Consider the following 23,462-nt stretch of genomic DNA (forward strand, 5'->3'; position numbering starts at 1 on the left):
TGTACCGTAATACCCTGTATATAGCCTCCACATTGACTCTGTACCGTAATACCCTGTATATAGCCTCCACATTGACTCTGTACCGCCACCCCCTGTATATAGTCTCCACATTGACTCTGTACCGGTACCCCCTGTATATAGCCTCCACATTGACTCTGTACCGGTACCACCCTGTATATATCCTCCACATTGACCTCTGTACCGTAAACCCTGTATATAGCCTCCACAATTGACTCTGTACCGTTAATACCCTGTATATAGCCTCCACATTGACTCTGTACCGTAATACCCCCTGTATATAGCCTCCACATTGACTCTGTACCGTAATAACCCTGTATATAGCCTCCACATTGACTCTGTACCGATAATACCCTGGTATATAGCCTCCCACTTGACTCTGTACGCCACCCCTGTATATAGCCTCCACATTGACTCTGTACCGCACCCCCTGTATATAGTCTCCACATTGACTCTGTACCGGTAACCCTGTATATAGCCCTCCACATTGACTCTGTACCGTAATACCCTGTATATAGCCTCCACATGACTCTGTACCGTAATACCCTGTATATAGCCTCCACATTGACTCTGAACCGTAATACCCTGTATATAGCCTCCACATTGACTCTGTACCGTTAATACCCTGTATATAGCCTCCACATTGACCGCTGTACCAGTACCCCCTGTATATAGTCTCCACATTGACTCTGTACCGGTACCCCCTGTATATAGCCTCCACATTGACTCTGTACCGGTACCCCCTGTATATAGCCTCCACATTGACTCTGTACCGTAATACCCTGTATATAGCCTCCACATTGACTCTGTACCGTAATACCCTGTATATAGCCTCCACATTGACTCTGTACCGTAATACCTGTATATAGCCTCCACATTGACTCTGTACCGTAATACCCTGTATATAGCCTCCACATTGACTCTGTACCGGTACCCCCTGTATATAGCCTCCACATTGACTCTGTACCCGGTACCCCCTGTATATAGCCTCCACATTGACTCTGTACCGGTACCCCCTGTATATAGTCTCCACATTGACTCTGTACCGGTACCCCCTGTATATAGCCTCCACATTGACTCTGTACCGGTACCCCCTGTATATAGCCTCCACATTGACTCTGTACCGTAATACCCTGTATATAGCCTCCACATTGACTCTGTACCGTAATACCCTGTATATAGCCTCCACATTGACTCTGTACCGCCACCCCCTGTATATAGTCTCCACATTGACTCTGTACCGGTACCCCCTGTATATAGAGTCCACATTGACTCTGTACCGGTACCCCCTGTATATAGCCTCCACATTGACTCTGTACCGGTACACCCTGTATATATCCTCCACATTGACTCTGTACCGTAATACCCTGTATATAGCCTCCACATTGACTCTGTACCGTAATACCCTGTATATAGCCTCCACATTGACTCTGTACCGTAATACCCCCTGTATATAGCCTCCACATTGACTCTGTACCGTAATACCCTGTATATAGCCTCCACATTGACTCTGTACCGTAATACCCTGTATATAGCTCCACATTGACTCTGTACCGCCACCCCTGTATATAGTCTCCACATTGACTCTGTACCGGTACCCCCTGTATATAGCCTCCACATTGACTCTGTACCGTAATACCCTGTATATAGCCTCCACATTGACTCTGTACCGTAATACCCTGTATATAGCCTCCACATTGACTCTGTACCGTAATACCCTGTATATAGCCTCCACATTGACGCTGTACCAGTACCCCCTGTATATAGTCTCCACATTGACTCTGTACCGGTACCCCCTGTATATAGCCTCCACATTGACTCTGTACCGGTACCCCCTGTATATAGCCTCCACATTGACTCTGTACCGTAATACCCTGTATATAGCCTCCACATTGACTCTGTACCGTAATACCCTGTATATAGCCTCCACATTGACTCTGTACCGTAATACCCTGTATATAGCCTCCACATTGACTCTGTACCGTAATACCCTGTATATAGCCTCCACATTGACTCTGTACCGGTACCCCCTGTATATAGCCTCCACATTGACTCTGTACCGGTACCCCCTGTATATAGCCTCCACATTGACTCTGTACCGGTACCCCCTGTATATAGTCTCCACATTGACTCTGTACCGGTACCCCCTGTATATAGCCTCCACATTGACTCTGTACCGGTACCCCCTGTATATAGCCTCCACATTGACTCTGTACCGTAATACCCTGTATATAGCCTCCACATTGACTCTGTACCGTAATACCCTGTATATAGCCTCCACATTGACTCTGTACCGCCACCCCCTGTATATAGTCTCCACATTGACTCTGTACCGGTACCCCCTGTATATAGAGTCCACATTGACTCTGTACCGGTACCCCCTGTATATAGCCTCCACATTGACTCTGTACCGGTACACCCTGTATATATCCTCCACATTGACTCTGTACCGTAATACCCTGTATATAGCCTCCACATTGACTCTGTACCGTAATACCCTGTATATAGCCTCCACATTGACTCTGTACCGTAATACCCCCTGTATATAGCCTCCACATTGACTCTGTACCGTAATACCCTGTATATAGCCTCCACATTGACTCTGTACCGTAATACCCTGTATATAGCCTCCACATTGACTCTGTACCGCCACCCCCTGTATATAGTCTCCACATTGACTCTGTACCGGTACCCCCTGTATATAGCCTCCACATTGACTCTGTACCGTAATACCCTGTATATAGCCTCCACATTGACTCTGTACCGTAATACCCTGTATATAGCCTCCACATTGACTCTGAACCGTAATACCCTGTATATAGCCTCCACATTGACTCTGTACCGTAATACCCTGTATATAGCCTCCACATTGACTCTGTACCGTAATACCCTGTATATAGCCTCCACATTGACGCTGTACCAGTACCCCCTGTATATAGTCTCCACATTGACTCTGTACCGGTACCCCCTGTATATAGCCTCCACATTGACTCTGTACCGGTACCCCCTGTATATAGCCTCCACATTGACTCTGTACCGTAATACCCTGTATATAGCCTCCACATTGACTCTGTACCGTAATACCCTGTATATAGCCTCCACATTGACTCTGTACCGTAATACCCTGTATATAGCCTCCACATTGACTCTGTACCGTAATACCCTGTATATAGCCTCCACATTGACTCTGTACCGGTACCCCCTGTATATAGCCTCCACATTGACTCTGTACCGGTACCCCCTGTATATAGCCTCCACATTGACTCTGTACCGGTACCCCCTGTATATAGTCTCCACATTGACTCTGTACCGGTACCCCCTGTATATAGCCTCCACATTGACTCTGTACCGGTACCCCCTGTATATAGCCTCCACATTGACTCTGTACCGGTACCCCCCTGTATATAGCCTCCACATTGACTCTGTACCGGTACCCCCTGTACATAGTCTCCACATTGACTCTGTACCGGTACCCCCTGTATATAGCCTCCACATTGACTCTGTACCGGTACCCCCTGTATATAGCCTCCACATTGACTCTGTACCGGTACCCCCTGTATATAGCCTCCACATTGACTCTGTACCGGTACCCCCTGTATATAGTCTCCACATTGACTCTGTACCGGTACCCCCTGTATATAGCCTCCACATTGACTCTGTACCGGTACCCCCTGTATATAGAGTCCACATTGACTCTGTACCGGTACCCCCTGTATATAGCCTCCACATTGACTCTGTACCGGTACACCCTGTATATATCCTCCACATTGACTCTGTACCGTAATACCCTGTATATAGCCTCCACATTGACTCTGTACCGTAATACCCTGTATATAGCCTCCACATTGACTCTGTACCGTAATACCCCCTGTATATAGCCTCCACATTGACTCTGTACCGTAATACCCTGTATATAGCCTCCACATTGACTCTGTACCGTAATACCCTGTATATAGCCTCCACATTGACTCTGTACCGCCACCCCCTGTATATAGTCTCCACATTGACTCTGTACCGGTACCCCCCTGTATATAGAGTCCACATTGACTCTGTACCGGTACCCCCTGTATATAGCCTCCACATTGACTCTGTACCGGTACACCCTGTATATATCCTCCACATTGACTCTGTACCGTAATACCCTGTATATAGCCTCCACATTGACTCTGTACCGTAATACCCTGTATATAGCCTCCACATTGACTCTGTACCGTAATACCCCTGTATATAGCCTCCACATTGACTCTGTACCGTAATACCCTGTATATAGCCTCCACATTGACTCTGTACCGTAATACCCTGTATATAGCCTCCACATTGACTCTGTACCGCCACCCCCTGTATATAGTCTCCACATTGACTCTGTACCGGTACCCCCTGTATATAGCCTCCACATTGACTCTGTACCGGTACCCCCTGTATATAGCCGCCACATTGACTCTGTACCTTAATACCCTGTATATAGCCTCCACATTGACTCTGTACCGTAATACCCTGTATATAGCCTCCACATTGACTCTGTACCGCCACCCCCTGTATATAGTCTCCACATTGACTCTGTACCGGTACCCCCTGTATATAGCCTCCACATTGACTCTGTACCGGTACCCCCTATATTCTCTGGTCTGTCTCCCCATTTCTAAACATGTTATTAAATGCGTTTCTATGGGCGATAGTCGTAAAGGCCAAATTACATTTGATCAAATCATTTTGACAATATTTGAGGGATACCTTACAGAGTTACTGAAATGTCAAATCCAATAACTGAAATGATCCACGGTACGACAGTCCTAAAACCCCCAAATGTGTCGTAATTCCCCGTTAAGCACCGTGCTCGTAGTACCGTGTGTCTTCACCTCAATTACACCTTGTGAAGTCTACTTTTCTGAGTGATTCAAGATTCGATTCTGCTGAGAAAATCGACTCCCTTAAAGGACTTCACACTGCTGTCGCCTTTTCTCCAACTGTTAATGAAGAAGACGGTAGTGGTGGAGAGTCGACTCCAAAAGAATCGATTCCCTTTGTACGTCGACTCCCATTTCTGAGTGATTCAAGATTCGATTCTGCTGAGGCAGGTCAGCCACCAGACAGACAGACAGACAGAACCGTGCACTAGGTCTATCTATCAGTATAGGCAGGTCAGTCACCAGACAGACAGAACCGTGCACTAGGTCTATCTATCAGTATAGGCAGGTCAGACACCAGACAGACAGACAGACAGACAGAACCGTGCACTAGGTCTATCTATCAGTATAGGCAGGTCAGTCACCAGACAGACAGACAGACAGAACCGTGCACTAGGTCTATCTATCAGTATAGGCAGGTCAGCCACCAGACAGACAGACAGAACAGTGCACTAGGTCTATCTATCAGTATAGGCAGGTCAGCCACCAGACAGAACCGTGCACTAGGTCTATCTATCAGTATAGTCAGGTCAGCCACCAGACAGAACCGTGCACTAGGTCTATCTATCAGTATAGGCAGGTCAGCCACCAGACAGACAGAACCATGCACTAGGTCTATCTATCAGTATAGGCAGGTCAGCCACCAGACAGAACCGTGCACTAGGTCTATCTATCAGTATAGGCAGGTCAGTCACCAGACAGACAGACAGAACCGTGCACTAGGTCTATCTATCAGTATAGGCAGGTCAGCCACCAGACAGACAGAACCGTGCACTAGGTCTATCTATCAGTATAGGCAGGTCAGTCACCAGACAGACAGACAGAACCGTGCACTAGGTCTATCTATCAGTATAGGCAGGTCAGCCACCAGACAGACAGAACCGTGCACTAGGTCTATCTATCAGTATAGGCAGGTCAGACACCAGACAGACAGACAGACAGACAGAACCGTGCACTAGGTCTATCTATCAGTATAGGCAGGTCAGTCACCAGACAGACAGACAGACAGAACCGTGCACTAGGTCTATCTATCAGTATAGGCAGGTCAGCCACCAGACAGACAGACAGAACAGTGCACTAGGTCTATCTATCAGTATAGGCAGGTCAGCCACCAGACAGAACCGTGCACTAGGTCTATCTATCAGTATAGTCAGGTCAGCCACCAGACAGAACCGTGCACTAGGTCTATCTATCAGTATAGGCAGGTCAGCCACCAGACAGACAGAACCATGCACTAGGTCTATCTATCAGTATAGGCAGGTCAGCCACCAGACAGAACCGTGCACTAGGTCTATCTATCAGTATAGGCAGGTCAGTCACCAGACAGACAGACAGAACCGTGCACTAGGTCTATCTATCAGTATAGGCAGGTCAGCCACCAGACAGACAGAACCGTGCACTAGGTCTATCTATCAGTATAGGCAGGTCAGTCACCAGACAGACAGACAGAACCGTGCACTAGGTCTATCTATCAGTATAGGCAGGTCAGCCACCAGACAGACAGAACCGTGCACTAGGTCTATCTATCAGTATAGGCAGGTCAGCCACCAGACAGACAGACAGAACCGTGGATTGGGTCTATCTATCAGTATAGGCAGGTCAGCCACCAGACAGTCAGTCAGAACCGTGCACTAGGTCTATCTATCAGTATAGGCAGGTCAGCCACCAGACAGACAGAACCGTGCACTAGGTCTATCTATCAGTATAGGCAGGTCAGTCACCAGACAGACAGACAGAACCGTGCACTAGGTCTATCTATCAGTATAGGCAGGTCAGCCACCAGACAGACAGAACCGTGCACTAGGTCTATCTATCAGTATAGGCAGGTCAGCCACCAGACAGACAGACAGAACCGTGGATTGGGTCTATCTATCAGTATAGGCAGGTCAGCCACCAGACAGTCAGTCAGAACCGTGCACTAGGTCTATCTATCAGTACAGGCAGGTCAGCCACCAGACAGACAGACAGAACCATGCACTAGGCCTATCTGTATAGGCAGGTCAGCCACCAGACAGACAGTCAGAACCGTGGATTGGGTCTATCTATCAGTATAGGCAGGTCAGCCACCAGACAGACAGTCAGAACCGTGGATTGGGTCTATCTATCAGTATAGGCAGGTCAGCCACCAGACAGACAGAACCGTGTACTAGGTCTATCTATCAGTATAGGCAGGTCAGCCACCAGACAGACAGAACCGTGTACTAGGTCTATCTATCAGTATAGGCAGGTCAGTCACCAGACAGACAGACAGAACCGTGCACTAGGTCTATCTATCAGTATAGGCAGGTCAGTCACCAGACAGACAGAACCGTGCACTAGGTCTATATCAGTATAGGCAGGTCAGTCACCAGACAGACAGAACTGTGCACTAGGTCTATCTATCAGTATAGGCAGGTCAGCCACCAGACAGAACCGTGCACTAGGTCTATCTATCAGTATAGGCAGGTCAGCCACCAGACAGACAGAACCATGCACTAGGTCTATCTATCAGTATAGGCAGGTCAGCCACCAGACAGAACCGTGCACTAGGTCTATCTATCAGTATAGGCAGGTCAGTCACCAGACAGACAGACAGAACCGTGCACTAGGTCTATCTATCAGTATAGGCAGGTCAGCCACCAGACAGACAGAACCGTGCACTAGGTCTATCTATCAGTATAGGCAGGTCAGTCACCAGACAGACAGACAGAACCGTGCACTAGGTCTATCTATCAGTATAGGCAGGTCAGCCACCAGACAGACAGAACCGTGCACTAGGTCTATCTATCAGTATAGGCAGGTCAGCCACCAGACAGACAGACAGAACCGTGGATTGGGTCTATCTATCAGTATAGGCAGGTCAGCCACCAGACAGTCAGTCAGAACCGTGCACTAGGTCTATCTATCAGTACAGGCAGGTCAGCCACCAGACAGACAGACAGAACCATGCACTAGGCCTATCTGTATAGGCAGGTCAGCCACCAGACAGACAGTCAGAACCGTGGATTGGGTCTATCTATCAGTATAGGCAGGTCAGCCACCAGACAGACAGTCAGAACCGTGGATTGGGTCTATCTATCAGTATAGGCAGGTCAGCCACCAGACAGACAGAACCGTGTACTAGGTCTATCTATCAGTATAGGCAGGTCAGTCACCAGACAGACAGAACCGTGCACTAGGTCTATCTATCAGTATAGGCAGGTCAGTCACCAGACAGACAGAACCGTGCACTAGGTCTATATCAGTATAGGCAGGTCAGTCACCAGACAGACAGAACTGTGCACTAGGTCTATCTATCAGTATAGGCAGGTCAGCCACCAGACAGAACCGTGCACTAGGTCTATCTATCAGTATAGGCAGGTCAGCCACCAGACAGACAGACAGAACCGTGCACTAGGTCTATCTATCAGTATAGGCAGGTCAGCCACCAGACAGAACCGTGTACTAGGTCTATCTATCAGTATAGGCAGGTCAGCCACCAGACAGACAGACAGAACCGTGCACTAGGTCTATCTATAAGTATAGGCAGGTCAGCCACCAGACAGAACCGTGCACTAGGTCTATCTATCAGTATAGGCAGGTCAGCCACCAGACAGACAGACAGAACCGTGCACTAGGTCTATCTATCAGTATAGGCAGGTCAGCCACCAGACAGAACCGTGCACTAGGTCTATATCAGTATAGGCAGGTCAGTCACCAGACAGACAGAACTGTGCACTAGGTCTATCTATCAGTATAGGCAGGTCAGCCACCAGACAGAACCGTGCACTAGGTCTATCTATCAGTATAGGCAGGTCAGCCACCAGACAGACAGACAGAACCGTGCACTAGGTCTATCTATCAGTATAGGCAGGTCAGCCACCAGACAGAACCGTGTACTAGGTCTATCTATCAGTATAGGCAGGTCAGCCACCAGACAGAACCGTGTACTAGGTCTATCTATCAGTATAGGCAGGTCAGTCACCAGACAGAACCGTGTACTAGGTCTATCTATCAGTATAGGCAGGTCAGCCACCAGACAGAACCGTGTACTAGGTCTATCTATCAGTATAGGCAGGTCAGTCACCAGACAGAACCGTGTACTAGGTCTATCTATCAGTATAGGCAGGTCAGCCACCAGACAGAACCGTGCACTAGGTCTATCTATCAGTATAGGCAGGTCAGCCACCAGACAGACAGACAGAACCGTGCACTAGGTCTATCTATCAGTATAGGCAGGTCAGCCACCAGACAGAACCGTGTACTAGGTCTATCTATCAGTATAGGCAGGTCAGTCACCAGACAGAACCGTGTACTAGGTCTATCTATCAGTATAGGCAGGTCAGCCACCAGACAGAACCGTGCACTAGGTCTATCTATCAGTATAGGCAGGTCAGTCACCAGACAGAACCGTGTACTAGGTCTATCTATCAGTATAGGCAGGTCAGCCACCAGACAGAACCGTGTACTAGGTCTATCTATCAGTATAGGCAGGTCAGCCACCAGACAGAACCGTGTACTAGGTCTATCTATCAGTATAGGCAGGTCAGCCACCAGACAGAACCGTGTACTAGGTCTATCTATCAGTATAGGCAGTTCAGTCACCAGACAGAACCGTGCACTGGTGTGTGTGTGTGTGTCTCACCAGATGACTCCAGTGTGTGTGTGTGTGTGTGTCTCACCAGATGACTCCAGTGTGTGTGTGTGTGTGTGTGTCTCACCAGATGACTCCAGTGTGTGTGTGTGTGTGTGTGTGTGTGTCTCACCAGATGACTCCAGTGTGTGTGTGTCTCACCAGACGACTCCAGTGTGTGTGTGTGCGTGTGCGTGTCTCACCAGATGACTCCAGTGTGTGTGTGTGTGTGTCTCACCAGATGACTCCAGTGTGTGTGTGTGTGTGTGTGTCTGACCAGATGACTCCAGTGTGTGTGTGTGTGTGTGTGTCTGACCAGATGACTCCAGTGTGTGTGTGTGTGTGTGTGTGTGTGTGTGTGTGTGTGTGTCTCACCAGATGACTCCAGTGTGTGTGTGTGTGTCTCACCAGATGACTCCAGTGTGTGTGTGTGCGTGTGCGTGTGTGTGTCTCACCAGATGACTCCAGTGTGTGTGTGTGTCTCACCAGATGACTCCAGTGTGTGTGTGTGTGTGTGTGTGTCTCACCAGATGACTCCAGTAGTTTCTTGGCCAGTCTCTCAGCACTGTTAGACTTCGGCAGGCTGCTCCTCCTCGTCGTCTCCCGACGTTCCCTCGCTCTCTCCCGCTCATAGCTCCTAGAGCGCGACCTGGTTGAAGGAATAGGAATATTCATGTTAACCCATTAAAGAGAGGAATATTCATACATATTAACTCATTAAAAAGTCTGTTATCTTACCTCCGGGATGAAGAGGCTGTCTGAGGTCGACGTTCCTGATCCCGGTGGGAAGACGACGAGGCCGGAGGGTCACGTTCTCTCTCCCTGCCCCGAAGTGAACCCGGAGACCGGGAACGCCGGGTGGTGGTGTTGTGTCGACGTTCGCGGGATCGTTCCCTGGATCGAGGTCGGCGAGTAGAGGAGGAGGGGGTGTGGTAGGAGAAGGGGCGTGGAGGAGAAGGAGAGCGAGACCAGGATGAAGAACGGGAGGCGGAGCGTGTTCTCCGACGGCGCTTGGAGGACAACTGGATGCTTTCATTTCTACTAGGAGCAGGTTTTAAGGGGAGAGAGGGGGAGGAAAGGGGAGAGAGGGGGAGGAAAGGGGAGGAAGAGAGGGGGAGGAAAGGGGAGAGGGGGAAGAAAGGAGAGAGAGGGGGAGGAAAGGAGAGAGAGGTGGAGGAAAGGGGAGAGAGGGGGAGGAAAGGAGAGAGAGGGGGAGGAGAGAGAGGGGAGGAAAGGAGAGAGGAAAGGAGAGAGAGAGAGGGGGAGGAAAGGAGAGATAGAGAGAGGAGAGAAGGAAGAGGTGGTCAGGCTGATGAAGTTATTCTGGTTGGTAACGTAAAGGATGAAAAGAGGAGTGTTTATATACTTCCAACAGACACTAAGACTCGACTCTCCAAACCATTCAGTCAGCAGTGACCTAAATCGAAGGGACATATTATAGACCTTCTATTATAGAGCACAGTACAGAGCACAGTACAGGTCGGAGACTCACCTTGATACAGCGACAGTTTCCACGTTCCAGTCGGGATACCTGGAAGGAGGAAATGGATCAGGTGACTGGCACAAGCTACAACGTGAGGTCATCAGTGGACGTAGATTTCAATTCCTATTTCCGCGATTTTCCTCGCATCCAAATCTCCGCTCATTATTCTCAACTGTATTGGACAAGATATCAATGCCCTCCCCACTCAAGACTTTTTCCTCCAGTGGGTTTTTTGAGGAGGAGATGAGGGGAGAGGACACAAGGGATTGAGGGGGGGGGGGGGGGGGAGTCTGAGAAAAGAGAGAAAGGGAGAAGTGATATATAAACGAGAGAGAAGAAGACTCACGATGTCCCGAGTAGACGGCAATTCTCAACGTGGAGACCGGTGTTTTGATGCTCGATCCAGTTCTGTTGATCAAAACAGAAAACAGAGACAATCAGTCTGGTTCTTCATCATCCTCCTCCTCCTCACCTCTCAACATCCCCAATAACCCCCAAACTCCTCTAAATCAAGCACTTTCAATACATTTGTTTGTTTTTTTCTCAACAGAGTCCAATTTCCTTCTGCTTTCATAGCAGGAGTTGATTTATACAATGTTGGGGAAAAATAACATGGTAAAAATAGGCTCTCTGTTCTACCAAGAAAAAGATTAATGGCAAAAGTCTGATGCTGGAGAAAAAAAATGGCAGCATCTGGAATCTTCCGGGGTTCTTCTCTGGAACGGATCCTCTCAGCAGCCATCTTCTTCCCAAAAAAACACTGTACTTCCCAAAGTGACTAAATCAATTGTATATTTAAAGAAAATTAAACGCAGTAAGTAGTGTGTTGTATCACTGGTTTAAACACAAGGGTATAATACAATGATATCAGGGGTTGAGTAAAAATAAATTAAGTGGTGTAAATAGTCCATTAATTCACAACGGTCAACGTCTAGAGATGGAGCCTAAACTTCCATGTTTCTGTACAGCACTGTGACATCAGCTGATTAATGAAGGGCTTTATCAATACATTTGATTGATTGATGGTTGTTCTCTGGCAGCTTCTCATCTTAACGTTGGTTGTATCGTCTTCGAGCACTCGTCTTCCTCATGGCAAATCACGGTCATCAAAAGTCACAAATAAAACTGCATTTTATAACGGAATGTCTTAAAGCCTTTACACACAAATAAAATGACAATATTTCAAGGAGGTTTAAAAAATAATAATAATAATAATAAAAATAAAAAAATTGTTCAATAACGACAATAGAATAATGTTGAATTCAGTCCTGGATTCATACTCCGAGGAGAAAAAAAAAAAGCTTTTCTGTTTTATAAAAAAAATGTCATCCATTTTAGATAATCGCACACTGAAGTGTTTGAATAAACAAAAATGGATTCAACAAGAAGCAAAGTCTTGAGTTACAACATGAGGTTCAACAATATATATATTTCTTTTAAAAAGGCACACAATCAGTCTGGAGAGGTTCAGAACTGGGTTCAAATACTATTTGAGATTTCAAATACTTTATATGTACTTGATTGAACCCCTGAAACTGAAACAGCTGGAGCCGTTTCTGGAGGGCTAAAACGCCTGGTCTATTATCCGGGACTGAAACAGCTGGAGCCGTTTCTGGAGGGCTAAAACGCCTGGTCTATTATCCGGGACTGAAACAGCTGGAGCCGTTTCTGGAGGGCTAAAACGCCTGGTCTATTATCCGGGACTGAAACAGCTGGAGCCGTTTCTGGAGGGCTAAAACGCCTGGTCTATTATCCGGGACTGAAACAGCTGGAGCCGTTTCTGGAGGGCTAAAACGCCTGGTCTATTATCCGGGACTGAAACAGCTGGAGCCGTTTCTGGAGGGCTAAAACGCCTGGTCTATTATCCGGGACTGAAACAGCTGGAGCCGTTTCTGGAGGGCTAAAACGCCTGTTCTATTATCCGGGACTGAAACAGCTGGAGCCGTTTCTGGAGGGCTAAAACGCCTGGTCTATTATCCGGGACTGAAACAGCTGGAGCCGTTTCTGGAGGGCTAAAACGCCTGGTTTATTATCCGGGACTGAAACAGCTGGAGCCATTTCTGGAGGGCTAAAACGCCTGGTCTATTATCCGGGACTGAAACAGCTGGAGCCGTTTCTGGAGGGCTAAAACGCCTGGTCTATTATCCGGGACTGAAACAGCTGGAGCCGTTTCTGGAGGGCTAAAACGCCTGGTCTATTATCCGGGACTGAAACAGCTGGAGCCGTTTCTGGAGGGCTAAAACGCCTGGTCTATTATCCGGGACTGAAACAGCTGGAGCCGTTTCTGGAGGGCTAAAACGCCTGGTCTATTATCCGGGACTGAAACAGCTGGAGCCGTTTCTGGAGGGCTAAAACGCCTGGTCTATTATCCGGGACTGAAACAGCTGGAGCCGTTTCTGGAGGGCTAAAACGCCTGGTCTATTATCCGGGACTGAAACAGCTGGAGCCGTTTCTGGAGGGCTAAAACGCCTGGTCTATTATCCGGGACTGAAACAGCTGGAGCCGTTTCTGGAGGGCTAAAACGCCTGGTCTATTATCCGGGACTGAAACAGACATGGGATACCAGGTAGAAACATAAAAATAAAAATAGTATTTTGGCCTTCCAGGAAAGAAAAATCAACCAGTGCTCAAAGTATAACAATCTCAAACAGTATTTAGAATCCAGGTCAAGACAGGAATGGCAAAAAAACTCACCTTTAGATGGGCACATTCTATGTTACAGAGAGAACAGGTATGAGGAAAGAATCTGGGAGAAGCTGCGGAGTAATCGCTCATCATGGTTTGGGTCGGTAACCTCTTCGTCATCATCATCATCGGGGGAGGTAGGTTCATCTGCTGGTGCATGGAAGGCATCGGACCAATCCGGGGCGGAGGAAAAGTCACCGGGACATGACCAGGAGGTGGGATTGACGGGTTCATGATGGGGAATATGGATGGCCAAATGGGGGGTGTCGTGGGAGGAGGAACCCCGACCGGGACACCTCCAACCCTGAGTCCTGGAATTCCGACCCCAGCTCCACCACCACCACCAAGAACCACCAGGCCGGACCGGGGCTGAGCGTGGCCCCGAGCGTTGCCTTGATTCTGGGACGCCAGGAGTCGGTTGAGTCCTTGGTCTCCGCTGCGGACAGGGATGTTCATGGGCTTGGATGTCGCTTTAGAGGATGAGCCGTGTGTTTTGAGGGTCTGCTGGGGTTGGCTGGAAGGCGGAGGAAGGCTGATGCGAGAGCCTGTGTCTGTTATGGGGATGGGGCTCTGGACCGCAGGTCTGTGGATGTGCTGCTGTTGGGTACGCTGCTTAGAAAGGTCGGAGGTCATGAAATGGCCGGCGTACCCGCTCAGCGAGTCTCTGACCATGTCATATTTTGGCTTCTCTTTCGGGAGCGGATTACGCAAGCTGTAATTATCGGGTTGGCTATTATCACCATCATCATAACTGTCGTATTTAGTAGCACGAGAATGTTCGTAATCGATCACTTTGCTCTGTCCTCCACCACCATGGTCGGACCCTGGGCCAGGTCCACCGCCTACCTTGGGCCGAGGGTCCACATCCATAGTTCTATTGGCCTTACGGATGCGGATGTCTCTGAGGATGAAGGGCAGGTTGTCTGGGGTCAGATGATCGTCTGGGTAGTGGCTGAGTAGCTCCAGGTCTTCGTTGGACAAGCCGAAACTCGCCAGGATGCTGCTGGCGGACTTGGACGTGTACCGGGCTGGACGAGAGGCTGCGGACGAGGCGCTCATGGGGGCCTCGGAACCTCTGGAGGTGGACCCCAGCACTCCCGCACCTCCAAACCCAGAGGTTTGGCTTTGGTACTGAGGAAGGGTGGAGGAGAAGAGTTTGGAGGAAGCAGACTGGGTCAGGAAGCCAGACCAGGGGTCCATGGAACTTTGCTGGTCGCTGGAGGTCCGGCCAGGAGTGTAACCTCCCAGCCCTCCCCCAGACGAGAGCTCGTCCATGGGGTCGCGACTTAGGCGAAGGTCTTGGGCGTCCAGTGAGACCTGCTGGTTCTTATTTTGCTGCATCAACTGGCTGAGCAGCCTCACCTCCTCTCTGGCCCCGCGGATGTGGTGGTCTATGGAGGTCTCCATCTCCGGGGTCATCCCGGTCGATCTCTGCCCCGGGTCATACCCCATCTGCTGGGCCACCATCGAGGACATCATGCCTCCCTGGCCGGAGGAACCACCACCACCACCACCAGACCCCAGACCAAGGCGGGAGGCCCCCAGAGGGTCCCTTCCGGCCTGGGACTGTGTGAGTCCGTACTGCCCCATCTGGGCGGCAGATCTCTGGGCCTGTGAAGAGTACTGGTCCCCTAAGGGGTTATATAGGGGACGGGACATGTTATTGACGGTAGCTGCTGCTGTGAGGAGGTTGATGGGGGCGAGAGGAGGTGAGTGTAGGGTGGTGGGGGGGGTTGGCGGCAGAAGTGGTGGTTGCAGCGGTATCGAGCTGGGCCAGCTGCAGGGAGGCGTGGCCTAAGAGGAGCTGCAGGGGCGGGATCCCAACTCCCAGCCCTCCAATGGGATTCAGCGGGCTGGAAAGGGGAGCAGCGCAACGATCCAATAGCAACGCAAAGCTGAAAGAGTTGGAGAGGAGAAACACACAGGAGGGTTACTGGTTGGTCTTCTCTCTGGCTCGCCCTGGGACAGGTCTATGGACAGTAGTTATCAAACTGGAAAGCAGACTGGATTTCTGCGATTGATCGGTTTGGTCAGTTTCAAGTCTATTTCACACTGAAACACTTTTCACATCAGTTGTGTGTCAAACTGTTCTAGAACAGCTTCTAGAACATCATCAGGGTTCTGTTGGTTAGGTCAGAGCAGAAGAAGACAGTTCCTGCATCTTCACTGGAAGAAAGAAAAACAGCAAGCAAACAGGGAACAGACAGCAGGGGGAGAAGTAGTCATCGTGAAAAACATACAACATTATTTTACAAACTCCATGCACTGCTTTAGTGAAATTTGCAAGATTGCAAGCAGCTTTTTTTAACAAAAGGTTTACAGTCATACTTTCAAGATAATAGACTGCCAAGGGAAATAGTTTATTCAGTAATGAAACGGGGCTTAACTAGTTTCGCTAAAGATCAGATTTAGTAGGGTTAAGTGGAAGCTATTGATTATCGAATGAAGACGGAATCAAAATGTGAAAGGTTACGTGGATGCATAAATCAATAAACGGTGTCAGGGTTCGTTGTAACGGAACTTCCCAAGACAACGATCTGAAAGTCGTATAACCAAACAGAACACTGCACTTGAGAGTCAACTAAACCAATTCATGTCTCTAACCCACACTAATACACTTTCCGATAATATTGACGTGATAATATTCAAAGTGGTTAACGTCATGGTGCAAAGCATTGAGACATGAAAGCTGAACTTCAAAACCTGCTTCATAAAAACCAGTTTTGAGAGAAGGGAACCCATCACCACCACCCGCAGAGAAAGATAGTGGGTAAAATAGGTGCAAGGAGAACCCGTACCCCAGCCTGATATTTTAAGCAGTTTACTACTGTGATTGGCTTCGTATATATGAATCATGTTCATGTATCTTTGCATCAGGATATTCTACACTGATAGGAAGGCTGTAGAGTTTTCACGTGTGATTAAACACAGAGAGATCAACTGATAACAGAGCTGACCACATGCCCCAAACTACTGCATTTGACAAAACCAAAAACTTAAACTTAAGATCTCTGAAATAGATCTCTGAAATAGATCTCTGAAATAGATCTCTTTAAATAGATCTCTGAAATAGATCTCTTTAAATAGATCTCTGAAATAGATCTCTTAAATAGCCGCCTTTTAATAGCTGGGAAAGAGCAAACATTTCAAACACCTGGTCTAAATGGATTGTCTGCGAGGTTACCACGGGGACGGGGACTAACGCCATGTTACCACGGGGACGGGGACTAACGCCATGTTACCACGGGGACGGGGACTAACGCCATGTTACCACGGGGACGGGGACTAACGCCATGTTACCACGGGGACGGGGACTAATGCCATGTTACCACGGGGACGGGGACAAACATTGAATTGTCTACTAAATATAAAAAGGCAAAAAAAACTAACAAACGTGGAGCTAAAAGATGTGTGTCATTTGATAAATGTTCTTAGGGGGAAAAAAACAGTGTTTGGACTGGCTGACAGATTTAAAAAAAAATGTATTTTATCTTTATTTAACTAGGCAAGTCAGTTAAGAACAAATTCTTATTTTCAATTACGGCCTTGGAACAGTGGGTTAACTGCCCGTTCAGGGGCAGAACGACAGATTTTTACCTTGTCAGCTCGGGGATTTGAACTTGCAACCTTTCAGTTACTAGTCCAACGCTATAACCACTAGGCTACCCTGCCGCGCCGGTGTCAGTATCCGGGTAAAGACTCAGCCAGCATGCGCCGCCTGGCCCGGAAACCTCACGTAGAGAATTGAAATGAAATTCAACGTCGGGAACAAATTATCATTTGGATCAGGAAAGTTTCCTCATGTGACTTCTACACGGCAGAATGTTGGAACTTGCTTCACCGATTGTCCACGCGGTTGATCGACATTTATTTGTTGTTGCAGGTAGGAACGTCAAGTTTTCAAGACGATGATACAGGAAATCCATAATTGCATCAACCTTTTCAAATTGATAATAGCTGGGTAAACCATAAGAGCAAACCATACCCAAACAGTTCGAACTACTAATTTTAAAAATTACTCTCTCCAGAAATAAGTCTCTCACTGTTGCCGCCTGGTACCGACCCCCTCAGCTCCCAGCTGTGCCCTGGACACCATTTGTGAATTGATCGCCCCCCATCTAGCTTCAGAGTTTGTTCTGTTAGGTGACCTAAACTGGGATATGCTTAACACCCCGGCAGTCCTACAATCTAAACTAGACAAGGGCACCCTCATAGACATCATCCTGACCAACTGGCCCTCCAAATACACCTGCGCTGTCTTCAACCAGGATCTCAGCGATCACTTCCTCATTGCCTGTATCCGCTACGGATCCGCAGTCAAACGACCACCCATCATCACTGTCAAACGCTCCCTAAAACACTTCTGCGAGCAGGCCTTTCTAATCGACCTGGCCCGGGTATCCTGGAAGGATATTGACCTCATCCAGTCAGTTGAGGATGCCTGGTCATTCTTTAAAAGTAACTTCCTCACCATTTTAGATAAGCATGCTCCGTTCAAAAAATGCAGATCTAAGAACAGATATAGCCCTTGGTTCACTCCAGACCTGACTGCCTTCGACCAGCACAAAAACATCCTGTGGCGGACTGCAATAGCATTGAATAGTCCCCGCGATATGCAACTGTTCAGGGAAGTCAGGAACCAATACACGCAGTCAGTCAGGAAAGCAAAGGCCAGCTTCTTCAGGCAGAAATTAACTCCAAAAAGTTCTGGGACAATGTAAAGTCCATGGAGAACAAGAGCACCTCCTCCCGGCTGCCCACAGCACTGAGGCTAGGTAACACGGTCACATAAATGATTATCGAATACTTCAACAAGCATTTCTCAATGGCTGGCCATGCCTTCCTCCTGGCTACTCCAACCTCGGCCAACAGCTCCGCCCCCCCCCCCCTGCACCTACTCGCCCAAGCCTCTCCAGGTTCTCCTTTACCCAAATCCAGATAGCAGATGTTCTGAAAGAGCTGCAAAACCTGGACCCGTACAAATCAGCTGGGCTTGACAATCTGGACCCTCTATTTCTGAAACTATCCACCGCCATTGTCGCAACCCCTATTACCAGCCTGTTCAACCTCTCTTTCATATCGTCTGAGATCCCCAAGGATTGGAAAGCTGCCGCAGTCATCCCCCTCTTCAAAGGGGGAGACACCCTGGACGCAAATTGTTACAGACCTATATCCATCCTGCCCTGCCTATTTAAGGTCTTCAAAGGCAAGTCAACAAACAGGTCACTGACCATCTCGAATCCCACCGTACCTTCTCCGCTGTGCAATCTGGTTTCCGAGCTGGTCACGGGTACACCTCAGCCACGCTCAAGGTACTAAACAATATCATAACCGCCATCGATAAAAGACAGTACTGTGCAGCCGTCTTCATCGACCTGGCCAAGGGTTTCGACTCTGTCAATCACCATATTCTTATCGGCAGACTCAGTAGCCTCGGTTTTTCTAATGACTGCCTTGCCTGGTTCACCAACTACTTTGCAGACAGAGTTCAGTGTGTCAAATCGGAGGGCATGCTGTCCAGTCCTCTGGCAGTCTCTATGGGGGTGCCACAGGGTTCAATTCTCAGGCCGACTCTTTTCTCTGTATATATCAATGATGTTGCTCTTGCTGTGGGCGATTCCCTGATCCACCTCTACGCAGACGACACCATTCTGTATACTTCCGGCCCGTCCTTGGACACTGTGCTATCTAACCTCCAAACGAGCTTCAATGCCATACAACACTCCTTCCGTGGCCTCCAACTGCTCCTAAACGCTAGTAAAACCAAATGCATGCTTTTCAACCTTTCGCTGCCTGCACCCGCACGCCCGACTATCATCACCACCATGGATGGTTCCGACCTAGAATATGTGGACATCTATAAGTACCTAGGTGTCTGGCTAGACTGTAAACTCTCCTTCCAGACTCATATCAAACATCTCCAATCTAAAATCAAATCTAGAGTCGGCTTTCTATTCCGCAATAAAGCCTCCTTCACTCACGCCGCCAAACTTACCCTAGTAAAACTGACTATCCTACCGATCACCACTGTGACCTGTATGCTCTAGTCGGCTGGCCCTCGCTACATATTCGGCGCCAGACCCACTGGCTCCAGGTCATCTACAAGTCCATGCTAGGTAAAGCTCCGCCTTATCTCAGTTGACTGGTCACGATGGCAACACACGATGGCAACACCCACCCGTAGCACGCGCTCCAGCAGGTGTATCTCACTGATCATCCCTAATGACAACACCTCATTTGGCCGCCTTTCGTTCCAGTTCTCTGCTGCCTGTGACTGGAACAAATTGCAAAAATCGCTGAAGTTGGAGACTTTTATCTCCCTCACCAACTTCAAACATCTGCTATCTGAGCAGCTAACCGATCGCTGCAGCTGTACATAGTCTATCGATAAATAGCCCACCCAATTTTACCTACCTCATCCCCATACTGTTAATATTTATTTACTTTTCTGCTCTTTTGCACACCAGTATCTCTACCTGTACATGGCCATCTGATCATTTATCAGCAAAATTGTAATTATTTGCCTACCTCCTCATGCATTTTGCACACAATGTATATAGACTCTCTTTCTTTTCTACTGTGTTATTGACTTGTTAATTGTTTACTCCATGTGTAACTCTGTGTTGTCTGTTCACACTGCTATGCTTTATCTTGGCCAGGTCGCAGTTGTAAATGAGAACTTGTTCTCAACTAGCCTACCTGGTTAAATAAAGGTGTTCTCAACTAGCCTACTTGGTTAAATAAAGGTGTTCTCAACTAGCCTACTTGGTTAAATAAAGGTGTTCTCAACTAGCCTACCTGGTTAAATTAAATAAAGGTGAAATAAAAAATAAATAAAGTGCTGGTTAGTGGGTTCATATTTCAATCACCCGAAGCACCGCGGCAGAACCACGTGCACCAGCTCGGCCAGCTTCTCGTGCTTCTCGCCTTTACGTGGAACTGCTGTGGTGCTTCGGGTGAAATATGAACTAAACTAAACAGCACTTTGAAAAGGTTGATGCAATTATGAATATCCTGTGGGTACACGGTCTCATTCCTACCTGCAAATAGGACCAACGGCACAGACAACCGGTAAAGTACATTTCATTCTGATTTATGGCTTGTAGAGGTCGTGTGAGGTAACTTTCCTGATACAAAACGCTAATTTATGCCCGATGTTGAATTCAATGCAATTCAATGTTGGGGGGGGGGGGGCAGTGTCCTCGTTTGACCTAAACAGCATCTGCTCGTTCATTGGTCATGTGCACACCACAAGGTGCAAGGAGCTAACCACCGAACCAGATGGCTGATTAGCTCGTGTTACAACTCACAACTTAGAGAGGACATCAATACAAATTCCCAAATAATTTGAAAACTCTGACATATGTAAACTATTAGCTAGCTAACAGAAATGTAGTGGCTAGTCCCACACTTTACAGGCTGCAAACTATTAGCTAGCTAACAGAAATGTAGTAGCTAGTGCCACACTTTACAGGCTGCAAACTATTAGCTAGCTAGCTAACAGAAATGTAGTAGCTAGTGCCACACTTTACAGGCTGCAAACTATTAGCTAGCTAACAGAAATGTAGTGGCTAGTCCCACACTTTACAGGCTGCAAACTATTAGCTAGCTAGCTAACAGAAATGTAGTAGCTAGTGCCACACTTTACAGGCTGCAAACTATTAGCTAGCTAACAGAAATGTAGTGGCTAGTGCCACACTTTACAGGCTGCAAACTATTAGCTAGCTAGCTAACAGAAATGTAGTAGCTAGTGCCACACTTTACAGGCTGCAAACTATTAGCTAGCTAACAGAAATGTAGTAGCTAGTGCCACACTTTACAGGCTGCAAACTATTAGCTAGCTATCAGAAATGTAGTAGCTAGTGCCACAATTTACAGGCTGCAAACTATTAGCTAGCTAGCATTGCTAGCCAAACAATCATGTGCTCACAACAGCCAGTCGCCCATCCAAAAGGAAGTTTTGTAATGCATGTTAAAAAATCATACAGATTTCACAGAAAAGCGGAAGATTGGTTTTTGGTTAGGCTGTGATAAGGGTGATCACTGGGATCCCGAGAGGTGCAGCTGTCTAAGGCACAGCGTCTCAGTGCTAGAGGAGTCACTACAGACCCTGGTTCAAATCCTGGGCTGTAATCACAACCTTGTTGTGATTGAGAGTCCCATAAAGTTAGATCAAAGCTGAATAAATGTCTTGGAAGATCACTTAATGCTAAAATGAGTAACATTTCAACATTACAGATCCAAATTGAATAGCATAACCAGATATCCCACTGCCTGACGTTTCAAATGGAAACATATTAGTCATTGTGGGCAGAACAAGCTAGAGATCCTATTGGCTCATTCCAGCTCATTCCCCGTTAGGGAACGCATACTCTGAGGTGCAATAACTCAAATCACCTTAATTAAACACTCAAACAATCAAACATTTAAACCTTTGACAAAAGGTTTTAAAAAAAACGTCTACAAAATGTAGTCTGTTCGTAACAGAAAACTGTGTTGAGATGAAATGTTTCATTAATGCCAAAATGTGCAGAATATCAGCCCAAATCCACCTGGTTCCTTCTTCTCCCACTGCGGGGTCACTGGGCTTCCTCTCACTACCATATTTGGTAAGAGTGAAAAAACGCCAAGCGGAAGCTTCACATTTATACAACTTCAAATTACATCCGGTGAAATATCTGTCTCATTCTTCTATCTGTGGAGAAACATCTCGCTTCACCTCTTTCTCTTGAGTTACACAATTAAAAAAAAATTGTTTTACCTTTATTTAACCAGGCAAGTCAGTTAAGAACAAATTCTTATTTTCAATGACGGCCTGGGAACAGTGGGTTAACTGCCTGTTCAGGGGCAGAAGACAGATTTGTACCTTGTCAGCTCGGGGGTTTGAACTTGCAACCTTCCGGTTACTAGTCCAACGCTCTAACCACTAGGCTACCCTGCCGCCCCATGAGCAGGGGCTGTGTTTTGGAGGGGGGAGGGGCTGTATTTTTTTTGGGGGGGGGCCGTATGTGGGGGGGGGGCTGTATTTGGGGGGGGGGGCTGTATTTTGGAGGGGAGAGGGGCTGTATTTTGGGGGGGGGGGCTGTATTTTGGGGGGAGGGGGGCTGTGTTTTGGGGGGGAGGGGTGCTGCACACAAAATATCTGTATCTAGGCTACACTGTCCTACGGAATGTCCCGCATTTGGGCATTTTAAATGTGGTCACCCTAAGACGTGATAGATCACACCTGCCTTTTGCGTCTTCGACTTTCCGAAAAACATCAGCCCTCCATTTTGTATTTCCTGTATCGTGTTGCATTAAGCGCCGCATGCGACAGAGGACACAACCCCGAGTTTCTACTTCCAGCCAGCGGTATTGTCCGTTTTAAATCATATACGAACAACAACTCATCTCTTCTGTCTTGTGAAATAGGGTATTTGTTACATACCTTCTGTTATTTTCTATGGAGAAATCTCGTACTTGTCTTTCTCTCCAAGCCGCTCCACTGACGCTCAAGGATTTGCGCATGCGACTATCTCATCCGAAACACGTCATAGACCCACTGAAGACAGAGGAGTTGATTGGAGGAACTATTTTTCGCCAGATGGGGGAACCCTAGTCCTACATCAACACCAAATTCACAGAATAATTTACCAAGTTTAACATAATTTAGTCTTTATTTAAACTAGGCAAGTCAGTTAAGAACTAATTCTCAGTTACAATGATGGCCTAGGAAGAGTGGGTTAACTGCCTTGTTCAGGGGCAGAATGACAGATTTGTACCATGGCAGCTCAGGGATTTG

The 23,462-nt window shown here is 47.7% G+C and overlaps 1 protein-coding gene across 2 annotated transcripts in view; it reads right to left on the reverse strand.

The window, feature by feature from the left end:
• The window catches only part of znf638 (zinc finger protein 638), a 69,987-nt gene extending 46,816 nt beyond the window's left edge, over positions 1–23,171 (reverse strand). Inside the window, exons 1-6 of one of the 2 annotated variants that reach the window (XM_031791675.1) lie at positions 23,109–23,171; positions 13,691–15,576; positions 11,343–11,404; positions 11,006–11,044; positions 10,252–10,551; positions 10,041–10,162 (exon numbers count right to left, since the gene is read on the reverse strand). In XM_031791675.1, coding sequence (XP_031647535.1) covers positions 10,041–10,162; positions 10,252–10,551; positions 11,006–11,044; positions 11,343–11,404; positions 13,691–15,340 — 2,173 coding nt within the window. In that variant the 5' untranslated portion in view covers positions 15,341–15,576; positions 23,109–23,171. Of the gene's footprint in view, positions 1–10,040; positions 10,163–10,251; positions 10,552–11,005; positions 11,045–11,342; positions 11,405–13,690; positions 17,133–23,108 lie in introns of those variants that run through there. The other variant, XM_031791674.1, reaches the window with a different exon arrangement.
• Positions 23,172–23,462: the final 291 nt, after the last annotated feature.

The sequence above is a fragment of the Oncorhynchus kisutch genome, linkage group LG16 (genome assembly GCF_002021735.2).
Source record: "Oncorhynchus kisutch isolate 150728-3 linkage group LG16, Okis_V2, whole genome shotgun sequence".
Taxonomy (NCBI): Eukaryota; Metazoa; Chordata; class Actinopteri; order Salmoniformes; family Salmonidae; genus Oncorhynchus; species Oncorhynchus kisutch.